Source organism: Ptiloglossa arizonensis, chromosome 2, assembly GCF_051014685.1.
Source record: "Ptiloglossa arizonensis isolate GNS036 chromosome 2, iyPtiAriz1_principal, whole genome shotgun sequence".
Classification (NCBI taxonomy): Eukaryota; Metazoa; Arthropoda; class Insecta; order Hymenoptera; family Colletidae; genus Ptiloglossa; species Ptiloglossa arizonensis.
This window is the reverse complement of record NC_135049.1, coordinates 23,036,868-23,062,430: the sequence shown is the minus strand read 5'-3', so window position 1 is coordinate 23,062,430 and position 25,563 is coordinate 23,036,868. Positions and strand designations below refer to the sequence as shown.

At 43.3% G+C, this 25,563-nt stretch overlaps 1 protein-coding gene across 15 annotated transcripts in view; it reads right to left on the bottom strand.

Moving 5' to 3' along the window:
* LOC143143720 (uncharacterized) overlaps positions 1–25,563 on the bottom strand; it is a 304,262-nt gene that overhangs the window by 34,290 nt on the left and 244,409 nt on the right. For 2 of the 15 annotated variants that reach the window (XM_076305320.1, XM_076305321.1), the window contains exon 4: positions 7,721–7,814. The exons of 10 other annotated variants lie outside the window; for them this stretch is intronic. In XM_076305320.1, coding sequence (XP_076161435.1) covers positions 7,721–7,814 — 94 coding nt within the window. Of the gene's footprint in view, positions 1–180; positions 306–7,720; positions 7,815–7,887; positions 7,936–25,563 lie in introns of those variants that run through there. 3 more of the 15 variants (XM_076305332.1, XM_076305327.1, XM_076305328.1) reach the window with 3 other exon arrangements.

Here is a 25,563-nt window from a genome sequence, read left to right as displayed (position 1 = left end):
CTACGGCCTTTCGCGGTGTGTCTACCTTTCGCTTTCTGGAACCGCATTCTCTGTCTCTCGCTTACAAACACTCGTGTACACACAGACAGACACACACGCGCGCGTATACACTTGAATGCGCCCGTGGTGGCCACCACCGAGAACGACGACCAGAGATTTATGTTCTCCGCCATGTTGACCCTTCCGACGCCCTTTCCACGCTCGACTTTACGACTCTTTAACCCCTTTGGGTGCCGGGTTCTTCCGTCACGAGGTGATACGCTGCTCAGGGGCTTTGCGTTGCTTCTCGTCCGAGTTATCTGTACCTATGGTGTACAAAACGAGGGAAATTGTTCCACGTAGATCGAAGAAACGAAACGGAAAGAATTCCCGCCATTTTTGTACGCTCACTGGAAGCATTTAAGGAAGATCGACTTCGTGTCGATCGAAAGATAAAGCGACACGGTTATTTAAAGAACCGTCTCTCCCTCCTCCTCGCAGTGAAAAATTCCTCGATTTACCATTTAACAGGAAATGAAGACGGACAAAGTTCGCTGGATATCGAATTTTTAAATTTAAACCGGAGGATATTTTTAAAAACACGGTTTATATTTCCTCCCGATGGTATCAACCCGATATCCTACCGTTTATTTATAACGAAAGAGTGTCTGGAAAAAGGACGGGTGTCGCGTGTTTTTCGAAACGAGTTTCCTCCTCCCTTCCTCTTTGAAACGCAATGATTTTTTGTACTCGATTTCGCGCTCGCGATCACAATAAATTACTTTCCGGACTATTATGTAGTTTTCAAAGCGGAGGAAGGGCGCGCGTCACGCCAGCTGCTTCTTTAATTATGTCAACGAGCCGAAGTTGCATTCGAAAGTTACATTTTGAAATATTGAACGAAAAAACAGCTTTATTAAATTTAAACGACTACTCGAAACACCTGTATCGGGTACCTTTTTTGCACTGTTCTTGATCTTAACGAGTACTTGTACGTTACACGCACTTTCGAGACTATTTGAAAGTAGTTAAATTTGCACTTTGACTCGTACGATTCAATTGTTACACCGAACGATGAATTTTTCAATTTTTCCTCTTCTAGACAACTATTTGAACGAAGAATCGAAAAACTGTATACCTGGTTCGTACACGATGCACCGTTCGAACATCTTTCAACAACGTTGTTAGGTACTTGTAAAGTAGGTATCTCGAGTTCGTTACACGTTATTCCAGTTTCGTTCGTAAGAAATATTCGTGTCCACGATATTACGAACTCTCGGTGCAAACCGTCGTGGTACTCGTGTTACAAAGTAGCGCAGTGACGTTGCCACGACATAGTCGAGAGTAGACTTTTTATGCCCTTTTCTGAATCGTTCGGTGCTGATGAATCGGGAAGCGATTAGTCACGCGTTTCGCTCGAGATGGTTTGTTTGAAGTTTACTGAGCACGCGTCACTGCGTATGTAGGCCAGCAAACTGAAATCGACAGAGTCTCGTTTACTTAACGAATAATAATAATAATAATAATATATCTCATTGGTTAATTACCGCGATTGGATAACGAGAGACAAAATTGATAAAAGCTTTGCAGGTTTTTCCTCGATAACCACTCTCGATTACGACTTCGATCCTAATATCGAACACCCAAATATTATTTTTCGTTTATATAGATGTTACTAGATACTAACAACGTGATTTTTATCTGTTGTTGCATTTTTACGATGTACGTTTGTCGATTTTAACATCTCGGGCAATATCCAGATCGATTTCATTTGTCAAATTAATTTTCGAAAAATACGACGTAAAAATTTGAATTACAATATATATTCAAGGATTAATATTTCACGGGTGTATTCGATTTGGAAACTCTGATTGTTCTTGCAATCGAGACTCAAAGCTCTTTCGCGTTGTTTCAAACATTCGCTTCTACGATCAACCGATCCATTTTCTCAGGAAGTTCGTTCACCTTCGGTGTTCACTGGAAATGGTCTCTCCACGCTACACGACGTTCGGGTGACCGAGATTCTACCGTATGTATAGTTCGACCACTTGGAAAAGGTTTCCCCGAGGGAGTGGTTCGGCCGAAGTGGAGGGGGGAGATGTCACTCGATACTGTTTAAGAGAAGAGAATAGAAGAATCGACGTTTTACTCCCAAAGAATTGGAAGCTTTTAACATTTCACCCAAGAAATTGTTCAACCTGGAGAATTCAATATTTTTCAATGTTTAGTTGTTTGATATTACCGACAGAAAAAATAGAAAATAAGATGGTCCAATTCAAGATGAAATACTACAGAAATACGATCGTCGAAGAAGTGAAAGGACAATCAAGTCCATGGGGACCTGGTGGTGGGGGAAGAGGCGTGGCCAATGTTCTCCCCACCGTAGGAATCTTTTCCAACTCATCCAGCTGTACTCGAACGCGATCGAAGATACAAGAATCATTCTTTCATTCCCAAAGAAAGATATCTTTAACATTTTGTCCTAAAAATTGTCCTACATTCTAGAGGATCCAAATATTATTTTCCAGCGACAGAATATTTAAGAAAGAAATGCGAGATTACGGAATTGGAGTTGAAATACTACTAGAACGCGATCGTCGAGAAAGTGAAGGGAAAACCACGCGTACGAGGATCTCGTGGTGGGGGAAGAGGCGTGGCCAACGTTCTCCCCACCGTAGGAATCTTTTCCAACTCGTCAAGCTGTACTTGAACGCGATCGAACATACAAGAATCATTCTTTCATTCCCAAAGAAACATGTCTTTAATATTTTGCCTTGAAAATTATCCTACATCTAAAAGATCTAAATATTATTTTCCAGCGACAGAATATTTAAGAAAAAAGAGCAAGATTATAGAATTGGAGCTGAAATACTACTAGAACGCGATCGTCGAGAAAGTGAAGGGGAAACCGCGCGTATGAGGACCTGGTGGTGGGGGAAGAGGCGTGGCCAACGTTCTCCCCACCGTAGGAATCTTTTCCAACTCGTCAAGCTGTACTTGAACGCGATCGAACATACAAGAATCATTCTTTTATTCTCAAAGAAAAATGTCTTCAATATTTTGTCTTAAAAATGGTCCTACATTCTAGAGGATCCAAATATTATTTTCCAGCGACAGAATATTTAAGAAAGAAGAGCGAGATTACGGAATTGGAGCTGAAATACTACTAGAACGCGATCGTCGAAAAAGTGAAGGGGAAACCAGGCGTACGAGGATCTCGTGGTGGGGGAAGAGGCGTGGCCAACGTTCTCCCATCGCGAGGATCATTTCCGACTCGTCGAGCTGTACTCTATCGGCGATCGAACGCGGTCTGGAATCGGTTACACGCTCGTCAGGCCTCGCGAATCCTTCGTTTCGTTCGTTGGAATCGAAAAATTCGCTTCTGGAACCTCCCATCGAGGCTCCGTGTCCCGGAATCGACCGAGATGACACTATCTTGGCGGATTCGCATGAGCGCGCGCGGAGATACGTTCGCGTGCTCGAACGCTACGCTTATCTCGAATCTTTCGGCGAACGAAACGCCCGACCGTGGCGACGAGAAGCTGGCAATGGTTCTCTGTGTGTGTGTGTGTGTGTGCGTGCGCGCGCGAGCACCGTTCGCGAAAACACGACGAGGAAAACCTTTAATCGGGGACCCCGATACGCGAGCACCACGGTGGTTTAAAATATCGGGCGATCGCTCAACCGTGATCCCCGAAGCGAAACGCGTCGGCTCGCGTGTGGAAAAGGAAACGATCGATGCTTCTTAATAAAATTACACGGCCGTGCGTCCGCGAGCGCTCGCGCGGGTAATTCGAATTTTTATGCCCGGTCGTCTCGAATCGCGTGGTTTCGCGCGTTAAAATCGCGGCTACTTCGCGGAATTACCATTTTTTCGAGAGAGAGAGAAAAAGAGAGAGAGAAAGAGAGAGAGAGAGAGAGAGAAGGGATATATAATGCTTACTTGGTCCCTTAAAATCGATTGCTATTATTGAATAGGGAATAGTATTCGTTATTGTCCAAGATTTATTTCCTCGGGGCCATTTTATGGAATAATTCTTCCTTCGAGAGAAGGGACGTTTAATCTCTATTGGACCTCGTAAAATTCATTGCTGTTATTTAATAGCGAATAGTATCCAAGTTCGTTATTGTCCAGTATGTATTTCATCGGGGCCATTTTACGTAATGATTCTTTCTTCGAGAGAAGGGACGTTCAATCTCTATTCGCTCCCTTAGAATGTATTATCATCACCATTATTATTCACCAACGGACGATACGTAAGTTCGTCGTACATATTCATCGTTAAAATCACTATGAATTTACCGAGTGTACATTTTTATTCTCAACGAGGTTGTACGTCAACCGAGATAGGTAATTCCCGAGCGATCCGAACGGGGGTATTAAAATACATCTGCATCGGAATGAAAAGACAATTTACTCGCGCGTTGATAATTACAGACAGAAATGATCGATCGAAAGCGATCCAGCTCCACGTGGCTGTTTATGCGCGATTAATCGCGCGGATCTGTTTATATTTAATAATCGATAAAGGGATCGCCGGTTACGTCGGTTTTTAGTTTACGATCGGTGGCGCGGTTTGATTTATCGTAATTGACAGTTAATTACGGAGATAAGCGCGTACGCGATCAGAGAGCACTGGAAGTGTCGGCGACATCGCGATGAGCAACAGTTCGCCGACGATAAATCACAATCTTCGAAGCGGCCCGAGCGAACTATCGGTTCTAGAAACGGTACTTCGATCGATACGTGCGTCGCGAATCCAGTGTCATCGACTCGCAGCTACGAAATCGTGCGTCTCGGCGCGTCTCGACGCGTCATTCGCGCGATAAATAACCGCCGTGCGACAACCACCGAGGAAGAACCGATTGAAAACATTCGCGATTCGCGAGCGGAAAGCCAAGCGGACGGCATTTACATCGGACGTTGTTCCTACGGTTTGTAAATACACGAGCACAGTTTTACACGGTTTTTACGCAGTGACAATATTTCCAACAATAGATATTGCAAAAGATTCCAACACTCGAGTCTTCGAGGGGAGTATTTTACTATTTAAAGGTTTCGGTATTTTCAAGATTTTTTTTGGAAGAAACTGGGAGAGGTATAATTGTAAAATTTTGCAGGGATGTTTATGTACGATTTAAGTTATTTATAGGAATTTTTTCGTTTGGTATATATAGGTAAACGTTTCGGTATTTTTAAGATTTTTTTTGGAAGAAACTAGAAAAGGTTTAAATGTAAAACTTTGCAGGGATGTTTATGTATGATGTAAGTCACTTATAGGAATTTTTTCGGTCGGTATACACAGGTAAAAGTTTCGGTATTTTCAAGATTTTTTGGAAGAAACTGGGTAAGGTATAATTGTAAAACTTTGCAGGGATGTTTATGTACGATTTAAGTTACTTATAGGAATTTTTTTGGTCTGTATGTATAGGTAAAAGTTTCGGTATTTTCAAGATTTTTTGGGGGAGAAACTGGGTAAGGTATAATTGTAAAACTTTGCAGGAATGTTTATGTACGATTTAAGTTACTTAGAGGAATTGTTTCAGTCGGTATACACAGGTTGTATTCGTTGATTTTGGCAAATACTGTTTTAGAGAGAGAGAAATTGCTTTTACTTACGCGACGAATAAGAATGCCTCTCGAAGAAAGAGGTAGCCTTCTGGATGAATCGAACAACAGATCCAGGACGAAACACCTTTCTTCTTGCCCTCACCTGTACCATTGTTTGCGTTCTCGCAAATTATACTTCGTACGCGTAGGATTGCCTCGAAATAGGTTGCACCTGCTCGTAGCTTACCGCCGCGAACAGATGAACCGCCAAGGGTTCAAACTCCATCGTACCCCCACTACCAAACGATTAATCATCTCTTTAAGTGCAAGGACTCGTAACAAATACTCGCGTCATACTCTGCCTTCCCTCTGCGTCACCCTCTGATTCATCCTGCTTTGACCAAAACAACCCTCCCACGAATCTACTTCCCTTCTCGCGGATGTATTTTAAAACCCCCGATGCGAGTCTCTCGTACAGCTCAGGGTTTAAAATGTATTGGAAAAAAAGGATCTCACGAGTCACCCAGTTTTTCACAATATTGAATTTCTTCCCGCGAGTTTAATTTTGCCGGTGTATCGATAAAGGAGTGAAAGAAACAACAAATTTACGTTATGGAAACAAAAGAATGAAAGTCGAAATCCAGGAATGACTGGAGAGAAGCTCCTAAATGAGAAAAATGGAGCATAGAAGCTGTTTATCTCGATAGTCCTCTAGTTGTTATAGTCTGTGATAGGTGAGGTTTGGTTTCGATACTCGATGCTCGAGGAATCTCTTTTTATGATTCTTTGAACAGTGAAACAACATTCAGAGTTGGAACAACTCCTGACAGGTTCAAGTTACCATACTTTCAATGCTCGAGGATACTTTTACAATTTTTCAGTAAGTTTACCTTACTTACCTTTCAACAAGGTAAACTAAAATTCACGCGCTAATGCGGTCATATTTATTAAAATTCAAGATCTAGTACCGAAAAACAACGTAATACCTTCGAGTTGCAATAGCTTCTGACCGGCTCGTGCTACTTTCAATACTCGAGAATACTTTTACAATTTTTCAGTAAGTTTACCTTACTTACCTTTCAACAAGGTAAACTAAAATTCACGCTCTAATGCGGTCACATTTATTAAAATTGAAGATCTAGTACGAAAAAACGATGTAATACCTTCGAGTTGCAATAGCTTCTGACCGGCTCGTGCTACTTTCAATACTCGAGAATACTTCTACAATTTTTCAGTAAGTTTACCTTACTTACCTTTCAACAAGGTAAACTAAAATTCACGCGCTAATGCGGTCGCATATATTAAAATTCAAGATCTAGTATGTAATACCTCCGAGTTGCAATAGCTTCTGACCGAGTCGAGTTACTTTCTACACCCGAGAATACCTTTCCAATTTTCCAAGAGGTGAACCAAAATTCAAACGCCGATGCGGTAATATTCGCTAAGATTCGGGACGCAACGGTTAGAAACGTTCGAATTTCGTGGACGACACTCGATGCACGGAACAGCGAACGTGTATTTCAAGTTCGTTGAACGCATCGATTATCGAAAAATGCCCGAACCTCGCGCAGAATCCGGACAATTCCGCGAACGAGCGTTGTGCACGCTCGCGGCCGTGCGCGCTCGTGCGCTCGCGGTTTCACGGGCGGAACGTTCACCGGTCGAGAAACACGCGTTCCGAAAATACATACTCGGCGCGCTTTTTATTATTCATAAACCCATCGGGTTCCGGCGAGCGAGAGCATTTTTGACCCGGTGTACTGGTCGCGTCGCGAGAATCGTCACGTACGCGCGACACGTACACGGGCACGCACGCATGCACGCACGCATGCACGCACGCACGCACGCACGCACGCATCGGGGTCTCTCCGGGGATCAGGAGCGTCGCCCGTGGAGACACGCGTGCGTATTTCGTCGCGCGGCTCTCGTGCACGCGTTCCACGAACGAGCTACGGGACAGGAGTGTCGAACTGCAACAGTCTCCGACCGGAGAGGAATGGAGATGGCCCGTTAGTGGGCCGAGAGAGAGAGAAAGACAGATAGAAAGAGAGAGAGAGAGAGAGAGAAAGATAGATAGATAGAGAGAGAGAGAGAGAGAGAGAGAGAGAGAGAGAGAGAGAGAGAGAGAGAGAGAGAGAGAGAGAGAGAGAGAGAGAGGAGGTCGGTACTGTCCTTCGAGTTGTTACTTACGAATTTCATCGGATTTCACAAGTGTTCCTCCAAATTTTGTCCCCGAGATTGTTACACATTGCGTCGACTGTTGGAAGATTGATCCCTCGTGTAACTGAAAAGTTTCTCCTTTGAAAAATTATAAAGTCAGAGCTTCAAATTTTTTACGAATACTATTCTCCAAGTTTGGAGAACATTTGTTCCTAAGATCGTCGCAAAATTTGTCCCTCGTGTAACTGAAATGGAAAATTACTAAATCGGAGCTTCAAAATTTTGACGAACACTATTCTCCAAGTTTGGAGAACATTTGTTCCTACGTTCGTTGCAAAATTTGTCCTTCGTGTAACTGAAATGGAAAATTACAAAGTCGGAGCTTCAAAATTTTGACAACTACTATTCTTCAAGTTTGGAGAACATTTGTTCTTAAGATCGTTGCAAAATTTGTCCCTCGTTTTACTGAAATGGAAAATTACAAAGTCGGAGCTTCAAATGTTTGACAGACAATATTCTTCAGGTTTGGAGAACATTTGTTCCTAAGATCGTTGCAAAATTTGTCCTTCGTGTAATTGAAATGGAAAATTATAAAGTCAGAGCTTCAAATTTTTTACAACTATAATTTTTCAAGTTCGGAGAACATTTGTTCTTAAGATCGTTGCAAAATTTGTCCCTCGTGTAACTGAAATGGAAAATTACAAAGTCGGAGCTTCAAAATTTTGACAAACACTATTCTTCAGGTTTGGAGAGCATTTGTTCGTAAGATGGTCGCAAAATTTGTCCCTCGAGTAACTGTTTGTTTCTCAAACGGGTCGTTTCTCGGATTCTTATAAATTTTGTCCTCGTGGTATTGCTAAAAGTGTCTCTCAGGCAGCACGGAAGATTGTTTTCGCTAATAGTTAGAAAACGTTGTCACTCAGGTTTTACAAATTTCGTCCCCGAGGTTGTCGCGAACTTCGTCCCTCGGGTGGCTACAAAATTTGTCCCCCGGGTCGTAACAAAGTTATCCCCATCGCTTCGCATAACCGCGGGCACGGAACGATCCTCGACGTCACCCCGCGGTCAACGTTTACTCGGGTTACTAATGAGTTACCGAAGCAGATACGCGAAACGTTTAATTTTTCCTATTCCGAGGCCTCTGAAAGATTACCATCGATGACGACACACGATACTACAAGAGGGAAAATTTGAATCTGGATAAGGGCAGGGAACACCGCGAATAACGATCATCCCTCCAAACCGAGCTAGCTTCCTACTAGAGAATCATCTAGATAATTTACCCGAGTGGTAAACCAACGACGATTTACTTTTACTTCTCCCAAATACAATGACAAGTATCATGCGCGTTGCTAGTATTCGTACCAACTACACGGATGTAATTATAAAATTAATTCCAACCCCAAACAGAACCCTTTCTCTCACCCTGTGCGCAAAGAACACACTCTCAAATCTGTCCAATCGAGCCAGCTGGATCTAGATAATTCTCTGAACACAAATTTACTCGAGCGATGAACCCTTATCTTTACCCTTCTTCAAAATACAATAACAAATCTCTTGCGCGTTGCCAATACTCGTACCAAGAACACGGATGTAATTACAACATTAATTCGATTACTCGCAAAAAGGTGTTTCCAAAAGACGTCCAACCCCGAACAGCACATCACCCTCTCTTTCTCGCGCCCTGCGCGTAAAGAAAACACACACACACATACACACAATGTCTCTCGAAAGAAAGAAAAACCAACGGTGAACAAAAAGGCGGAACCGCGCGCGTACAACGGTGAAAAAGAAAAGAAAACGGGGACGCGTAGAGTCGCGGGTCGGGGACGCGTTGAAGAAAAAAAGAAAGGAAGAAAGAAAGAAAAAAAAAAGAAACGGCGCGGGGCGAAAAAGAGCAATCCTCGTATGCCACTCGCTCGGTCCTCGTCGGTTAACCGGACGAGGGACAAAGAGGTGAGGACGAACAGCGACCCGGAGTCTCGGCGCGGGACCGCAGCGGGTAGAGGACGGGAAGAACCTCGGTCCTCGGGTTGTCGAAGGAGGTAACCGGCCGAACGATGGAGCGTAACTCCATCGGGCACGACCCTCGTCCGTCCCGAACGGAACGAGGACAGAGAGACGCGGTTGTATACACCGGAAGGGTGTCGAGGTGACGCTACCTCTCGCTCTCTCTTGTTCTCTCGTTCGCGGGGACAGGGGGCCAGCGCGGAGGAGCACTACTCGGCGGCGGTGGCGGTGGCGACGGCGGTGGCGGCGGCGGCGGTGGCGGCGGCGGCAGCGGCAGCGGCGGCGGTAGAGGAGAGAGAGTACGCGGAGCAACCGCGAGGCGAAGGTGGCTCGGCTCGACGCGCCGCGCCGCGCCGCGAAACGAAACGAGAGGAGAGTCGAGCGCGAGGTAGACGAGGACGGAACGAGCCGCGTTCGCTTCGTCGAGGAGGAGGCACGAGGAACGCTCTCCTCGGGCACGGGAGGGGCCAGCCGTACCGCGGGGGAGGGGGGCCAGAGGTTCGTTATCGAATCCTAGGATCGCGAGGCTCGCACGTACGCCGACCGCACAACCGGGGGGAACAACACCACGCAGCACCACCAGCACCGCCAACACCAACGAAACTCCGAACGCTTTGGGTCTCTCGCGCGCGTTCCTTCGTGCGGCACCGTTGTTTTCTCGCCACGATTCGAACCGGCACCCCCCACCCCTACCCTACCCATCCACCACCACCTCCTCCCTCCTCCTCCTCCTCCTCGTCCGCGGCGCACTCGTTCCTATACGACGCTGGCCCAGAGAGCCGCGCGCATCTAATTGGAGGCCACGATGAATTTCAATCAATTAGAGCCACCGCTCGGAATGTCCGATTTGCGGCGAGGGGTTACGCAATCGTGGGACCTCGGGAGCGCGTTCGGTGTCGCGAGCTCTAACTGGAGTGGTTTCGATCGATGGTGGGGGGAAGGGGAACGACGGAGAGGGGAGATAGAGCACAGTTCGAGAACTCGCGATGGAGAGACCTCTCGCCGCGAGTGAAACGTAAACGATACGGATTACGGAGCTGTTTCTCTTTCATATCGTGTAGGTTTCACGGGGGGGACGGGAACCGGGACCGGTGTCACGAGAGTCGAGAGTTTCGACGGCTGCTCGCGGAGGTGTATCGAAATATCGAGATTCGACGATTCTTTAACCTTCGTTCTCGTATCGTCCACGGTGCACCTTCGAAGTGGAGCTTTAACGCGGAAGAGTGAATTTTTACTTAGAAAATTCGAGACTTTGAAAGATTGCAAGATGTTCTCTAGATTATTCGCGCGACTCTGTAGCTTCGAAGCGACTGTCCCGGTTTTCGAACATTAAGCGAGGAGTTGCAATTGGAAAGACTTCCAAAGATCCCAAATCGCTCTCTGAATCGTTCGCGCGACTCCGTAGCTTCGAAGCGACTGTCCCGGTTTTCGAACATTAAGCGAGGAGTTGCAATTGGAAAGACTTCCAAAGATCCCAAATCGCTCTCGGAATCTTTCGCGCGATTCCGTAGCTTCGAAGCGACTGTCCCGGTTTTCGAACATTAAGCGAAGAGTTGCAATTGGAAAGACTTCCAAAGATCCCAAATCGCTCTCTGAATCGTTCGCGCGACTCCGTAGCTTCGAAGCGACTGTCCCGGTTTTCGAACATTAAGCGAGGAGTTGCAATTGGAAAGACTTCCAAAGATCCCAAATCGCTCTCTGAATCGTTCGCGCGACTCCGTAGCTTCGAAGCGACTGTCCCGGTTTTCGAACATTAAGCGAGGAGTTGCAATTGGAAAGACTTCCAAAGATCCCAAATCGCTCTCTGAATCGTTCGCGTGATTCCGTAGCTTCGAAACGACTCTCCCGTTTTTCGAACATCAAATGAGGAGTTGCAATTGGAAAGACTTCCAAAGATCCCAAATCGCTCTCTGAATCTTTCGCGCGACTCCGTAGCTTCGAAGCGACTGTCCCGGTTTTCATTCATCAAACGAGGCACTGTTGCAAAATTGGAAAAGAATTGGAAACACTTAACCGATCCAAAGTCTCGAGACTTCGGAAGCTACCGAGTGTCCCCCTAAATCGTTCGTGTTCGATGACTCCGTAAGTGCAGAGAGGATCCGTAGAGGAAGTTTCGTAGCGGAAAGTTGCAAAACGCAAACGGTACTCTTCCCCCGGCAAGAACCTCTAATTCCACCGGTTCGCGGAAACTCCTTTATTCCAGAGACGAGAAAAAGAAGAAGAAGAAGAAGAAAAAAGAAAAAGAAGGAAAAGAAACGTAAGAATCGCGACAGGTCGGCTCAGGGAATCCCGTTATTTCCGCGTCGAAGAGGGAAGCTCGTGGCGCGGGTGTAGCTGCCAATAAATCAACAAGTACGCAGCGCGTAGGTCTTCACAGTCTGTTGCTCTCGCATTGGCGGACCCGCGGATACCTCTATCGGCGTCGTCGATACACAGGCTCGCGTACGGATGGTTGCACACACGTACGTTGTGTTCTGCACGCGCGGACACGTGGACAGAAACGGGCGAAAGAGAGCTAAAAAGGGAGGCAAGGCTCTCGCGGCGGTCATGATTTATCTCGTCGACGGCTCGAAGGCTTCGGGGCCCCTTGGAATTTCTGGTGGCGGGCCGATCCACCGCTGGTGGACGGACGTGGTTGGATCGTTCTCTCGACGAAGGGAAGTCGATCGACCGGAATACGTCGACGGAACGAACCGATTCTTGTTGGTCCTCGTCGGGCCATTTATCCCACTGACAGATGTTTTCGTAGCGCGGCGAAAACCGTGAGCAATTCGTGGATCCGCCCTTCGACGCGCTGAAACTCGCGCCGGGTCGCGGCTACTTTCGTCGACTTGCTTCTAGAGGTACAGGATGATTTTTGTAGAGTGGTCCGCGTGAACTCTTAACGTGTACGGAGAAACTCTCGGTAGGAGTAAAGGAACTTGGGCTACGCGCAATGGAGCTCTCGCTGCGAGTATAAATCGCGAATATGTATTTTGCTACTAACTTTGGGAAATATTGTACTTACTAGCCTCATCGACACGATTGCGAACTCTTAACGTGTATGGAAAAACTCTTGGTAGGAGTAAAGGAACTTGGGCTACGCGTAATGGAGTTCTTGCTGCGAGTGTACCGATGCTGGAAAATATTCTACTTGTGTAGAATCGTGTTTTCGACACGATTGCGAACTCTCAACGTGTATCGAGCAACTCTCGATACGAGTAGGATCGGGGAACTTAGATCACATGTAACGGAGCGCTTGCTGCGAGTGTAGATCGTGAATGTTTATCTTGCTACTAACTCTGGTACTTACTGTTATTGTAAGTGCTTACTAATATTATACTTACTAGCCTTATCGACACGATTACGAACTCTTAACGTGTATGGAAAAACTCTCGGTACGAGTAGCTGAACTAGGGCTACGTGTAATAGAACTCTTGCTACGAGTGTAGATCATGAACGTTTATCCTGTTACTAACTCTGGGAAATATTGTACTTACTAGCCTTATCGATACGATTGCGAACTCTTAACGTGTATGAAAAAGCTTTCGATATCAGTAAAGGAACTTGGGCTACGCGTAATAGAGCTCTTGCTACGATTGCAGATCGTGAACGTTTATCTTGCTACTAACTCTGGGAAATATCGTACTTACTAACTTTATCGATACGATTGCGAACTCTTAACGTGTATGAAAAAACTCTCGATCCGACTAGGTGAACTTGGGATACACGTAACGGATCTCTTGCTGCGAGTGTAGATCGTGAACGTTTATCTTGCTACTAACTCTAGGAAATATTGTACTTACTAGCCTTATCGATACGATTGCGAACTCTCAACGTGTAAAGAGAAACTCGTTTCGAGTAAGATTGGAGAACTTCTCGGTACGAATGTAGATCACGTAACATTCGTCTTGTTACCGATACTGTATTATGCTCGCGATCGTGAACTCTCAATGTGTATGGAGCAACTCTACGAGCGAGATCTTGCACAAGAACGGTTTAGGACTCGGGTAGTTCCAGAGTCGAGGTCGGCCATTTTGAAAGAACAATTCAACCGATTGAAACTCAGTGTTCGAAAGCAAGAAAAAATCCTCTTGGAAACGGTATCCAATTACCCGTAACCCGTGAGAATTATACACGTTGCGCAAAGTTCCAGAAAACCTAAGCTTATTTACCACTTCCGTAATATCGTACCCGGTCCGGGTTGAATCCGATAAATATGCAAACGGTCGTTAACGTCGTTCGTTAATTGAGAGATAAATGAGATCCTCCTCTGTCGACGTCCTCCGATCGACTCCACGACCGATCAAGATCTCTGCGCTTTATTTTCGTGTTATCGTTCCCCTCCAGTTTCACCGAAACGTCGTTTCGCCCGATATTCAACTGGTCACCTGTTGATCGCGGCCGTACGACTTTGCAGCACGCCGGAAACAAAAACAAATTCGACGTTTCCGGCTGTAGGACCGGTCCTACCTACCGTTCGAGCCTAGCGCTATTCCTCTTTCCTTCTGACATATGATTCGCCGTACTAATTGGACCTTTATTATGCAAATGCCGGTCTGTTACGATCGTCGTCCGCGAGGACTGCAGATACGAACGTGAATCGCCGAAGAAATATAGCAAAGCTGTAAGCGGTGTGGAACACGAGGAGTTCTATGTAAAAAATTAATGCAACTGCACGCCGCACGATCCTGTCGGTTTCCATCGCTGGAAATGAATTATATTCCAGATAGATGGTTCTCGTTAAACCACCGTGAGTTTTCCAATTACGCTCTCCGGAATCTACCGTTCAGATCGAAACGGTTCTGGGTGCCTTTTCTATGGGTTCCTTTGAAACGAACCAACTCTTATCAAATAAAGATTCACACGTTGGAAGATGAACGACACCTTCGGTACGAATGAAATAATTTCTAAGAAATGAAAAGAAAAGTTCTCCATCGGAACAAATTACTCAGACCTTATTCTCGACGAGTTTCCCGTTCGATACCTTCTACGAATTTTTAGTTTCGTTCACTTCGCCAAATACCAATTCTCCGATACGTTAAAGTTCAAGATTCTACAAACTTTAATTATCAAAAATTTCCAAAACCTTGTTCAAGTTACTGATATTGTACTCTGCACATGTAAGGTATCTCCTAGTGTGTTCAAACTAGGAAAAGACACAGAGTCTCAAATCTCTCGCGAAGTGCTCTCTTGCTCTCGGTATCAAGATCGTTGTCGTTTGAACTCGGTTACGATTCGTGATTCGAAAGGTACGAAGGAGAGGTGCAAATATCGGGAAGGAGATAAGAAAACTCGCGTGGATACAGACGGTAGAACGAGACACGAGGTACGAGGAAGGGAGGAAGAGCGCGATACGCAAACGCATTTCCCCAGTGAGTTTTCCAACGTTTTCGTGTGCACGTCACGCCGGTTCGGGATCCCGGTGTACAGAGAAAGAGGGAACGGGAGTACCGGACGAACGAGAGGGACCGAGAGCGATCCGAGAGCGCGAAACCTGGCTGAGAATTATACTTGCATGAGCCAGGCCTCCCTCTGGCCCTCCGGCTTGAATGGTAATTAAAGCGTGCGAGACTTTCTTACGACGCTCTTAATTCCCAGGAGCGGTGGGGGTGGATTGGATTCGTCGTCGAAATTGTGAACGCTTCTCGATCTCTGTTTGCGATCGGTGATGCGACACGGTCCACGACGTACACTTCGACGCAGACCTGAGCAACATGGTGAATTTGCGTTTCGAGCGTTACACGTAGAGCGGAGCCTCTTGGGGAATGACTTTAACGTAGGATCACTTGAGTACGCAGCTGTTGCAAAGATACGGAATATGTGTGAATATTGTATTTGTTTGTTATTTGGATAATGATAGTTTTATGACATCGGAAGAATACTTTATCGTTTAAGCGTCTTGTATTTGTATGGCAAAGTTGTACGAGTCTTTTGCAGTATGATCTTTCAAAGTAGGAATATTATGTAATGTAGTACTCCAAAGTGTAAATTTTCTGTAGCGTAATTTTGGAGAATACTTTGTAATATAGTTTCTCGAAGCAAGAGTGATCTATACTGGAATCTTTTAGAACACGAGTACTCTATATGGTCTCCCGAAGTGTAAGTCGTCTAGAGTATAATATCCCAAAGTACGAATCCTCTACGATATCATTTTTCAAGGCAAGAGTAGTCTGTAGAATAAACTTTCAAAATACGAGTAATCTATAGAACAATTACTCAAAATAAGAGTACTCTATAGTATCGTATCACAGAGAACTACTCCATAGAATAGTCTCTCAAAATACGAGTACTCTATACTATCGTATCACAAAGTACTACTCTATACAATAATCTCTCAAAAGTACCGAATACTCTACAGTATCGTATCACAGAATACCACGCTATAGAATAATGTTTCAAAATAAGAGTACTCTATAGAATAATCTCTCAAAATACAAGTACTCCACAGTATCGTATCACAAACTACTACTCTATACAATAATCTCTCAAAATACGAGTACTCTATACTATCGTATCACAAAGTACTACTCTATACAATAATCTCTCAAGATACAAGTACTCTATGGTATCGTATCACAAACTACTACTCTATACAATAATCTCTCAAAAGTACCGAATACTTTATACTATTGTATTACAAACTACTACTCTATACAATAATCTCTCAAAATACGAGTACTCTATACTATCGTATCACAAACTGCTACTCTATACAACAATCTCTCAAAATACGAGTACTCTATACCATCGTATCGCAAATTACTACTCTATACAATAATCTCTCAAAATACGAGTACTCTATACTATCGCGTCGTAAACTACTACTCTATACAATAATCTCTCAAAATACGAGTACTGTATACTATCGTATCATAAACTACTACTCTATACAACAATCTCTCAAAATACGAGTACTCTATACTATCGTATCGCAAACTACTACTCTATACAACAATCTCTCAAAATACGAGTACTCTATACTATCATATTACAAACTACTACTCTATACAATAATCTCTCAAAATAAGAGTACTCTACACTATTGTATCGCAAACTACTACTCTATACAATAATCTCTCAAAATGAGAGTACACAATCTCCCAAAGCACCGCGCTAAAATTTCCCGAAAGTGGTGTTCCTCCGCGCTATAATTTCGCGTCGTAAGATCACTCCACGATATAAACCCGTCAACCTCGAGTAAAGTGTCTCGGTACGCTTCTTCCCGCGCGTAACGTTACGTAGCGTTCCTCGTCTCGAAACCGTCGCGTCGTTCAGCACGCGAGTGCGACGAATCCACCGGCGCTGGTGCACCGGCATTACGAGCACTTTTCTGGCGATAACGAGACTCGGTTATGCGGATGTCCGTGAAACAGATTGTTGGCCACCGCGCGGTCTACCCGCACGCGAATCTGCGCATGCGACGCGAGCGGAGAACGAGCGCACACGAGCGTCGCGGACGACCCATTTAATGCACACGTATATCCATCCGCTGCACGTTGAACAGTCGCTCGCTATTTAGCCCGGTTGCCACCGAGACTAAACTGGAATCTCGAGATAAACGACATTCTCTCCCGGGGGCTTATCTGGCCCCTAACCGACGATGACCCCGTGTCACGGAAAATCTGCGCTACCGGCTATGATGGATGACTTCGCCTAACCCCATCGAGAAACGGAGCGCGCTTAGGGTCACCGTGTCGCTGCAACGAGTGCCCGAAATTTCTATAATTTCGGTCCAATGTTTCCAGTGTATTTTAAATTGGAGATTCTTCGTCAATTGAGATACTGTTTCATGGTATCGGAGATAAAGAAGTTAAACTTTTGTACAGCGTGACGTGTTGCTCGATCGACCTTAATCGACGATGACCCCGTGTTACGGAAAATCTGCGCTTTCCCTATGATGGATGACTTCACCCACGTAACACCATTAAGGTGTCGAGTGTTTCGGGTCACCTGTGTCGTCGGTATAATTACCCGAAATTTGTAGAATTGTAGTCTAATGTCTCGAGTGTACTTTGGAAAGGATATTCTTCGTTTATCGAGATCTATACTGTTTTATGGTAAACAAACAATTTAAATCTTCGTACAGTGTGTGTCATTTTATCTACTGTGTTATCCAATACCCCTTAAATCAGTGTTATCCAATGTAGAGCAATTCCTGAGGGTGTTTCACAATCTAGAAAAATATATATATATATAAACTTTCCATTAATGTATTACATAGATCCCTCCGTTGATCTCAGGGGAGAAACAAACACGACAATATGTTTTTCATAAAGAGAAGAGGGGTGAAAAGTTTGGAAATCTTTTTTCGAGCAACAAATGCCACGTAATTTTAATCTCCTCGGCAGAAATATTCTATGTTTGATGGATCGAAAGGGGAAAAAGTTTAAAAATCTTCTACAGATACGAGACTTGGTTTTCTCGAGCAAACCACGGCTACCGCTCGGTATAAATACTTAGTAATTTCGATCGCGCGGTTTGCCATCATTTCTTTCGCGGATCGAGCGTCTTTGTCGTCTTTCTCCGTCGGGGGCGGGCCGTATCATTTATTTAAATTATCGTCCGCCGGCTATGGTTGCTTGTACCGCGAAGAGGAGTGGAAGCAGTTCTAATTAAGGCGTCCCTCCGATGGAAAGACCGTCGGCCGCCTCGAAACAAATCAACGAGGATATAATTAACGCGTATCCGTCCCGCGTGCTCTTTAATCCTCGCGTGTTTGCAACCCTCTCCGTAGCGGCTCGGAGTGGGGGGAGGATGACTCCTCGATGATTTCGCAATAATTACAGCGACGAACGGACGCCCCGATTTTGCGGTTCGACCGACAACGGTCACGGGGAAATTGAAAATGCGTCGTTTCGTTGATGATTGAATTTCTTTTTTCTTTTTTTTTGTCGATCACGAAGGGGGTGAGTTCTCGGAAAAAGGGGACGTTTGCCGATAGGAATTATTCGACGTGTGTGGTTTTTTCTTTGTTTCTTTAGTGCAGAAGGTTCGATAATAGATAAATAATAGACGATAGTTTTACTTTGTTTCTTTCGAGAAAATACTTTTTGCTCCTGTTTGGTGAACACCGATGCGGAAAAATTTGGAACACCTTTTAAGAATTTTTAAAACAAGTGAAAATATTATTCTTAGACGTTACTCGATTTTATTTGAATATTATTTGAGATTGAAGAACATAATTGAATTCTCAGTCCTGTCGCTGTATTACAGAATACTGTAAAGAGAAATAAATTTGAGTTTCGTGTATGAAGACACGTTTGAGTCAAAGATTTTAAGTGCACAGAGGAACGAAGGAATGCTCTAAGGTTGACGAAATGCAAGAAGCTACCAAAAAAATTCAAAATCTCTCCCACAATCTCAATTTTATCCACGAACTTTAGAAAGTACCACAATCTCTAAAATTCCCCCCACAATACTAATCTCAATTTTATCGATGCAATTAACAAGTAAAATTGAAATACCACGAACGTGAGTCTACGAATCTCAATTTTATCCACGAACTCTACAAAAATACCACAATCTCCAAAATTCCCCTCACAATATAAATCTCGATCATCGATGCAATTGCCAACTAAAATTCAAATACCAACGTGAGTCTACGATTCCTCTCCGAATCACAATTTTATCCACGAACTCTAGAAAGTACCACAATCTCCAAAATTCCCCCCACAATACTAATCTCAATTTTATCGATGCAATTAACAAGTAAAATTCAAATACCACGAACGTGAGTCTACGAATCTCAATTTTATCCACGAACTCTACAAAAATACCACAATCTCCAAAATTCCCCCCACAATATAAATCTCAATCATCGATGCAATTGCCAACTAAAATTCAAATACCAACGTGAGTCTACGATTCTTCTCTGAATCTCAATTTTACCCACGAACTCTAGAAAGTACCACAACCTCTAAAATTCCCCCCACAATACTAATCTCAATTTTATCGATGCAATTGACAAGTAAAATTGAAATACCACGAACGTGAGTCTACGAATCTCAATTTTATCCACGAACTCTACAAAAATACCACAATCTCCAAAATTCCCCCCACAATATAAATCTCAATCATCGATGCAATTGCCAACTAAAATTCAAATACCAACGTGAGTCTACGATTCCTCTCCGAATCACAATTTTATCCACGAACTCTAGAAAGTACCACAATCTCCAAAATTCCCCCCACAATACTAATCTCAATTTTATCGATGCAATTAACAAGTAAAATTCAAATACCACGAACGTGAGTCTACGAATCTCAATTTTATCCACGAACTCTACAAAAATACCACAATCTCCAAAATTCCCCCCACAATATAAATCTCAATCATCGATGCAATTGCCAACTAAAATTCAAATACCAACGTGAGTCTACGATTCCTCTCCGAATCACAATTTTACCCACGAACTCTAGAAAGTACCACAACCTCCAAAATTCCCCCCACAATACTAATCTCAATTTTATCGATGCAATTGACAAGTAAAATTGAAATACCACGAACGTGAGTCTACGAATCTCAATTTTATCCACGAACTCTACAAAAATACCACAATCTCCAAAATTCCCCCCACAATATAAATCTCAATCATCGATGCAATTGCCAACTAAAATTCAAATACCAACGTGAGTCTACGATTCCTCTCCGAATCACAATTTTATCCACGAACTCTAGAAAGTACCACAATCTCCAAAATTCCCCCCACAGTATTAATTTCAATTTCATCGATGCAATTGACAACGAGAACACACGTTCTCTCGTATCAATCTGAAATCGAAGGTCTCTGTAAATTGATTAGCGGGTGTGAGGATCACCGCGCGTCGTCCTGAATCGGAATGGTCCCCGAGGCTAAGCCCCCCGGAATTGCGAGCCGTATTAGCACCCAGCCCCCTCTCAGCTTCTCGAGGCTTCGAAGTTCATCCCGCAAACTCGGTCGACCGGTCGAAACAGGGCCGTGGCAGCGATTTAAAGTACCAAGGCGATCTTTATTACGCGTGGACGACGAAAGTACACGATGACGATGCGGACCGCGGCTGGCTCGTTGCCAGCTAGAGATCTCGCAGGGCTCAGCCTCTTCATCCTCTTCCTCCTCGTCGGTATTCACCGTCCCTCTGGTTCTCTACCCACCTAGCACACCTCCCAGCCCCTCGATTTCCCCATTCTTTCGTCGCCCATTCTTCCACGAGTCGATATCGAGATGTCGCGCGACCCGATGTTTCCTTTTTTCCAGAATTTTCGGTCGACAAACGACCAGACTGATTTGTCGTTTGGGCCGACGCAATTGGTAGATGACGCGAGTATTTAAAGGGATCGTGTTTCGTTCAACGGTGGACTGTACGATTGTACTAGTTGCGAATATTTGTTTTCTTTTCTTAAGTATAGATTAATTTAATTTAAAATCAACTATGGTTCATCTGCTTGGGTATTGGTAACCGTGAATGTTAAGGTATTATCGTATCGTTCGATGGAAGATCTTCGATTCGTTAACGAATTTAAGTAGGTCGAGGATCGTATCGTTCGACGTAGGTCCTATTTTGTATCTATTGGCTAGTGATACGTAGATAGTTTCGTCTCGTGTGATATGGGGAGAGGAGGGTTTAAAAAAAGAATATATCTGGGTTAGGTCTGCGTTACATCTGGGTTAGCTTGGGTCATGCTCGTTAATGAAAACACACGTAAGAACTGAAATCTCAGCTTTCGATCTTTCAGAAGATAGGTCTTAGCTCGGATCAATTCTCACTCGTAAGAATTATAATCTCATTTTCAATCTTCGAGAAGATCTAAGTGTCTTCCAAGATCATGTGTCAGCTCGTATCGTATCTGTCTTAACTCCGATCGTACCAATTCTTATTAAAAACAACACTCACGAGAACTATAATCTCATTGGTAAGTTAGATACGAGTTAGCTCAATTATCTCGAATTGTCCACCTATTAACGACACATATAAGAATTAAAATCTCAATTTCAATCTTTCAGAGGACCTAAACATTTTCCAAAATCATCCTACCATATTATCGTGACAAAACATTAAAGTGTCCAGGTGACGATTCGTAAACCTTCACCGAGAGAAGTTATTTCGCGAACTGTACTCGATCGAAAACGTTGATATTTTTATTAAACCTATAATTCGTGTAAAAATTCGCAGCACGAGTTTTGCAATTTCAATTGGACTTATTTAGTCGCGCGAATCGTTGCACGAATCACGTTTCACGATAGAGAAAATTGTAAAACTCGACCGAGGGAATTTATTCCAGCACACTGTACTCTGCTACGTCGGCTGTCAGACGTTAGGGCATCGTATTTACATACACTGTGTGTGGGTGGAGCGCGTTTTCGCTAGACTTATTTAAGTTATGACTGATTGGGTGACCTTTCGGTTCGCCTTTTCTGGGGGCGTTAACCAGAACCGTGATACGGGAATGGCGGAAGGGGTTGAAAAATTGCGCCCCTGTTTTTCCGAGTCGTCGGGTATAATTGCTCAAGACGCAACAATTGCTTTAAAAACGATGGTACGAGTTCGAGAGATCACTGTGATTGAAATATTCCACGTTCTAACGTGATAAATTAATATTTATACTTTGGAAAGATTCCGTGCCCTCCTCTTTAATTCACATCGCGATCATTGTACAGAGCGATCATTCTTTACTTTGATTGCTCGAAGTAAAATTTCAAAACTGTGATACAATTGCTCGAAGTAACATTTCAAAACTGTGATACAATTGCTCGAAGTAACATTTCAAAACTCTGATACAGTTGCTCGAAGTAAAATTTCAAAACTGTGATACAATTGCTCGAAGTAAAATTTCAAAACTGTGATACAATTGCTCGAAGTAACATTTCAAAACTGTGATACAATTGCTCGAAGTAACATTTGAAAACTTTGATACAAGTTCGAGTTACAATCGCTCGAAATTAATTTTCCTCGTCGAGCAAGTTACGAAATACGCACGATTTCCCAATAACGCTCTAATGGTGTTACCATTTATATATTGGAAAACATTTGTCCTTTTGTAAAGAGTCACAGGAATTTATTTATCAAAAGTACGATTAACATATACTTTTATTTCTTACTTCGAGACTCGATATTTCTTTTATATTATCTTTCAATTTGTATCTTTCACAGTGTCTCTAGTATTCTCGATCTTTCTGTAATTTTGGAGCAATGGTTTCTTAATTTTGGAGCAATCGTCTCTTATTATTTTTTCTTTCCCAATTTGTGTTGCAAATGCAATTTGATAAAATTCCTCCGTTGCAGGTACTTTATTCAACGAAAATAAACACACGTCCGGATCAACGATTAACATATTTTTATTTCTTATTTCGAGATTCGATGTTTCTTTTATATAATATTACCTTTCAATCTGTATCTTTCATAGTATCTCTAGTGTTCTCGATCTTTCTGTAATTTTACAGTAATCGTTTCTTATTATTTTTCTTTCCCAATTCGCGTTGCAAATGCAATTTGATAAAATTCCTCCGTTGCAGGTACTTTATTCAACGAAAATAAACACACGTCCTGATCAACGATTAACATACTTTTATTTCTTACTTCGAGATTCGATGTTTCTTTTATATTATCTTTCAATATGTAGTTTTCACATACTACATTAATCTGTATCTTTCACAGTGTCTCTATTTTTGTATAATTTTCGAGCAATCGTTTCTTATTGTTTCTTCTTTGCCAATTCGCGTTGCAAATGCAATTTGATAAAATTCCTCCGTTGTAGGTACTTTATTCAACGAAAATAAACACACGTCCGGATCAACGATTAACATACTTTTATTTCTTACTTCGAGATTCAATGTTTCTTTTATATTATCTTTCAATATGTAGTTTTCACATACTACATTAATCTGTATCTTTCACAGTGTCTCTATTTTTGTATAATTTTCGAGCAATCGTTTCTTATTGTTTCTTCTTTCCCAATTCGCGTTGCAAATGCAATTTGATAAAATTCCTCCGTTGTAGGTACTTTATTCAGCGAGAGTAAACACACGTCCGGATCAACGAACTCTGAGAAACATTCACGGGCGAAACGGAAGAAGCGTGGCCCATTGAGGATTCAAAGCCAACTCCGGATCGAATCGGGCTACATGGAATTGGCGGTGATTTAAATTGGCTGCCCTCTCGACCCGCTGTTTAACCTATTTACCACCGCGCCTCTGAATACGCTCTCTTCCTCCTTTTTTTCCTCTCCTCCTTGCCCCTGCCCCGCCCCGCCACGTTCGTCGGCCCGTTCCTCGAACTTCGTTGCCTGTCAGTCGCATTTATCCTCTTTGTGGCGCGATCCCGGCTTTTTAAATCGATCCTCCGCCACCCTCTCCCCTTGCTACCCTCCCGCTCGAAAAGCTATCAAAGCGATTTTCACGCAACCCCTCGATAAAGTTTTTTAAAAAAATTTTTTTCGTTCGCGAGTCTTCTATACCGGGAGAATCGTTCCCAGCCAATTTCAGCTTTTGGCGTTCCAGTGAGAGACTCCGGGGAAAGTTTCGACACGCACGAGCGGGTTACCGTTGAAAGTGCGTTTTAAAAGAGAAATAAATATCGAGGAAATATTTCGCGTTCGTCTTGTTTTTTTTTTACGAGACCGATCGCGTCTTTGGGCAATCAAGGAGACACGGGGATGGAGGAAAATGATATTCTAGAGGAATTTTTTTCGACGATACCGAAATGTTCTATAAGAGAGTTTCGTAGGTGGGTGGAAAGTACGTTCTTTGAACTATGTTTCAACCAATTTTCGTAAAAAAATGTCAACGCCCGTAGAAAATACGAGCGTTCCCCGGTAGCAACGGTGGACGAATTTTCTGGTCGCGCGGTGGGGTGGATTTCTCTGGTCTCGATGGTAGAGGATTTTAGCGTAATTAGAATTTTTGCAAACTAGACGAAAGGTGTGGTCTTTGTGCGTAGAAATTTTGCAAAATGTTTATTTGTCATAGAGATGGAAAATTTAGAAAGAGAGACGGTACGTTTTTCGGAGGAAGATCGAAACTCTACCAAGTTCTCTGAAAGAGTACCGGTGAAGAAAATTAATTTTTACGATGCAACGATAGAGAATGTTGGTACGAATTTACGGTGACAATTTTAAATCGATCGGACGATTAGTTTCCGAGAAGAATTATCCACCGTGTTGAAGAAACTTGCGAGAAAAACGGGTTTGAAGTTCAATGATGGAAGGTTCGATATGAATTGAGAAAAAAAGAATGCAAAAAATGTCTTAAAATTGGAAATGATGTTACCTCTTGGTGATAACAGTTGAATACTTCGTTACGCGTGGAATCGTAAAAAAAAAAAAGAAAAAAAAATACGCACGTGAACTGTATGTTGCGTGGCGTGCAATTATCGAAGATAGGAAAAAAACGAAGGAAAAAGTGGAATGTTACGACGAGGTTGTATTTGCCAATGGCATCGTTTCTTTCATAAGTGCAACGATGCGTTCCTAAAGCGCAGTTGCACTTTTTATCGAAATGGAACCATACTGTTTCGTGATTTCTAATTTACAGGGAACAATAATAGCTTCACGACAGCGTACGTTGTTCGAATAACGAACAATTGGCGATCTGTGTACACTTCGATCGTTGAAAAATGTTCGAATAAAGAAACTTAAATTTTCTCGAGACGAGAATTTTGAGAAACGTTAAAAAAAACACACACACAACTATTATTATTAATCGTGCGACGACTACGCCTCGGTGTCGCGAAGTTAATAAATGCGTGTGACGGGAACCGCGATTTTAAGTGAAAAATGAAATTTTAGCTCGACTGGCGGCTCGCCAGAAAAAAAAAGAGAAAAAAAAAAGAAGAAACAAAAAAACCTGGAAAATTAAAAGTTCGCACAGCGGTAGCCTGCGCGCCGTGAATTGTTAATTATAGTGATC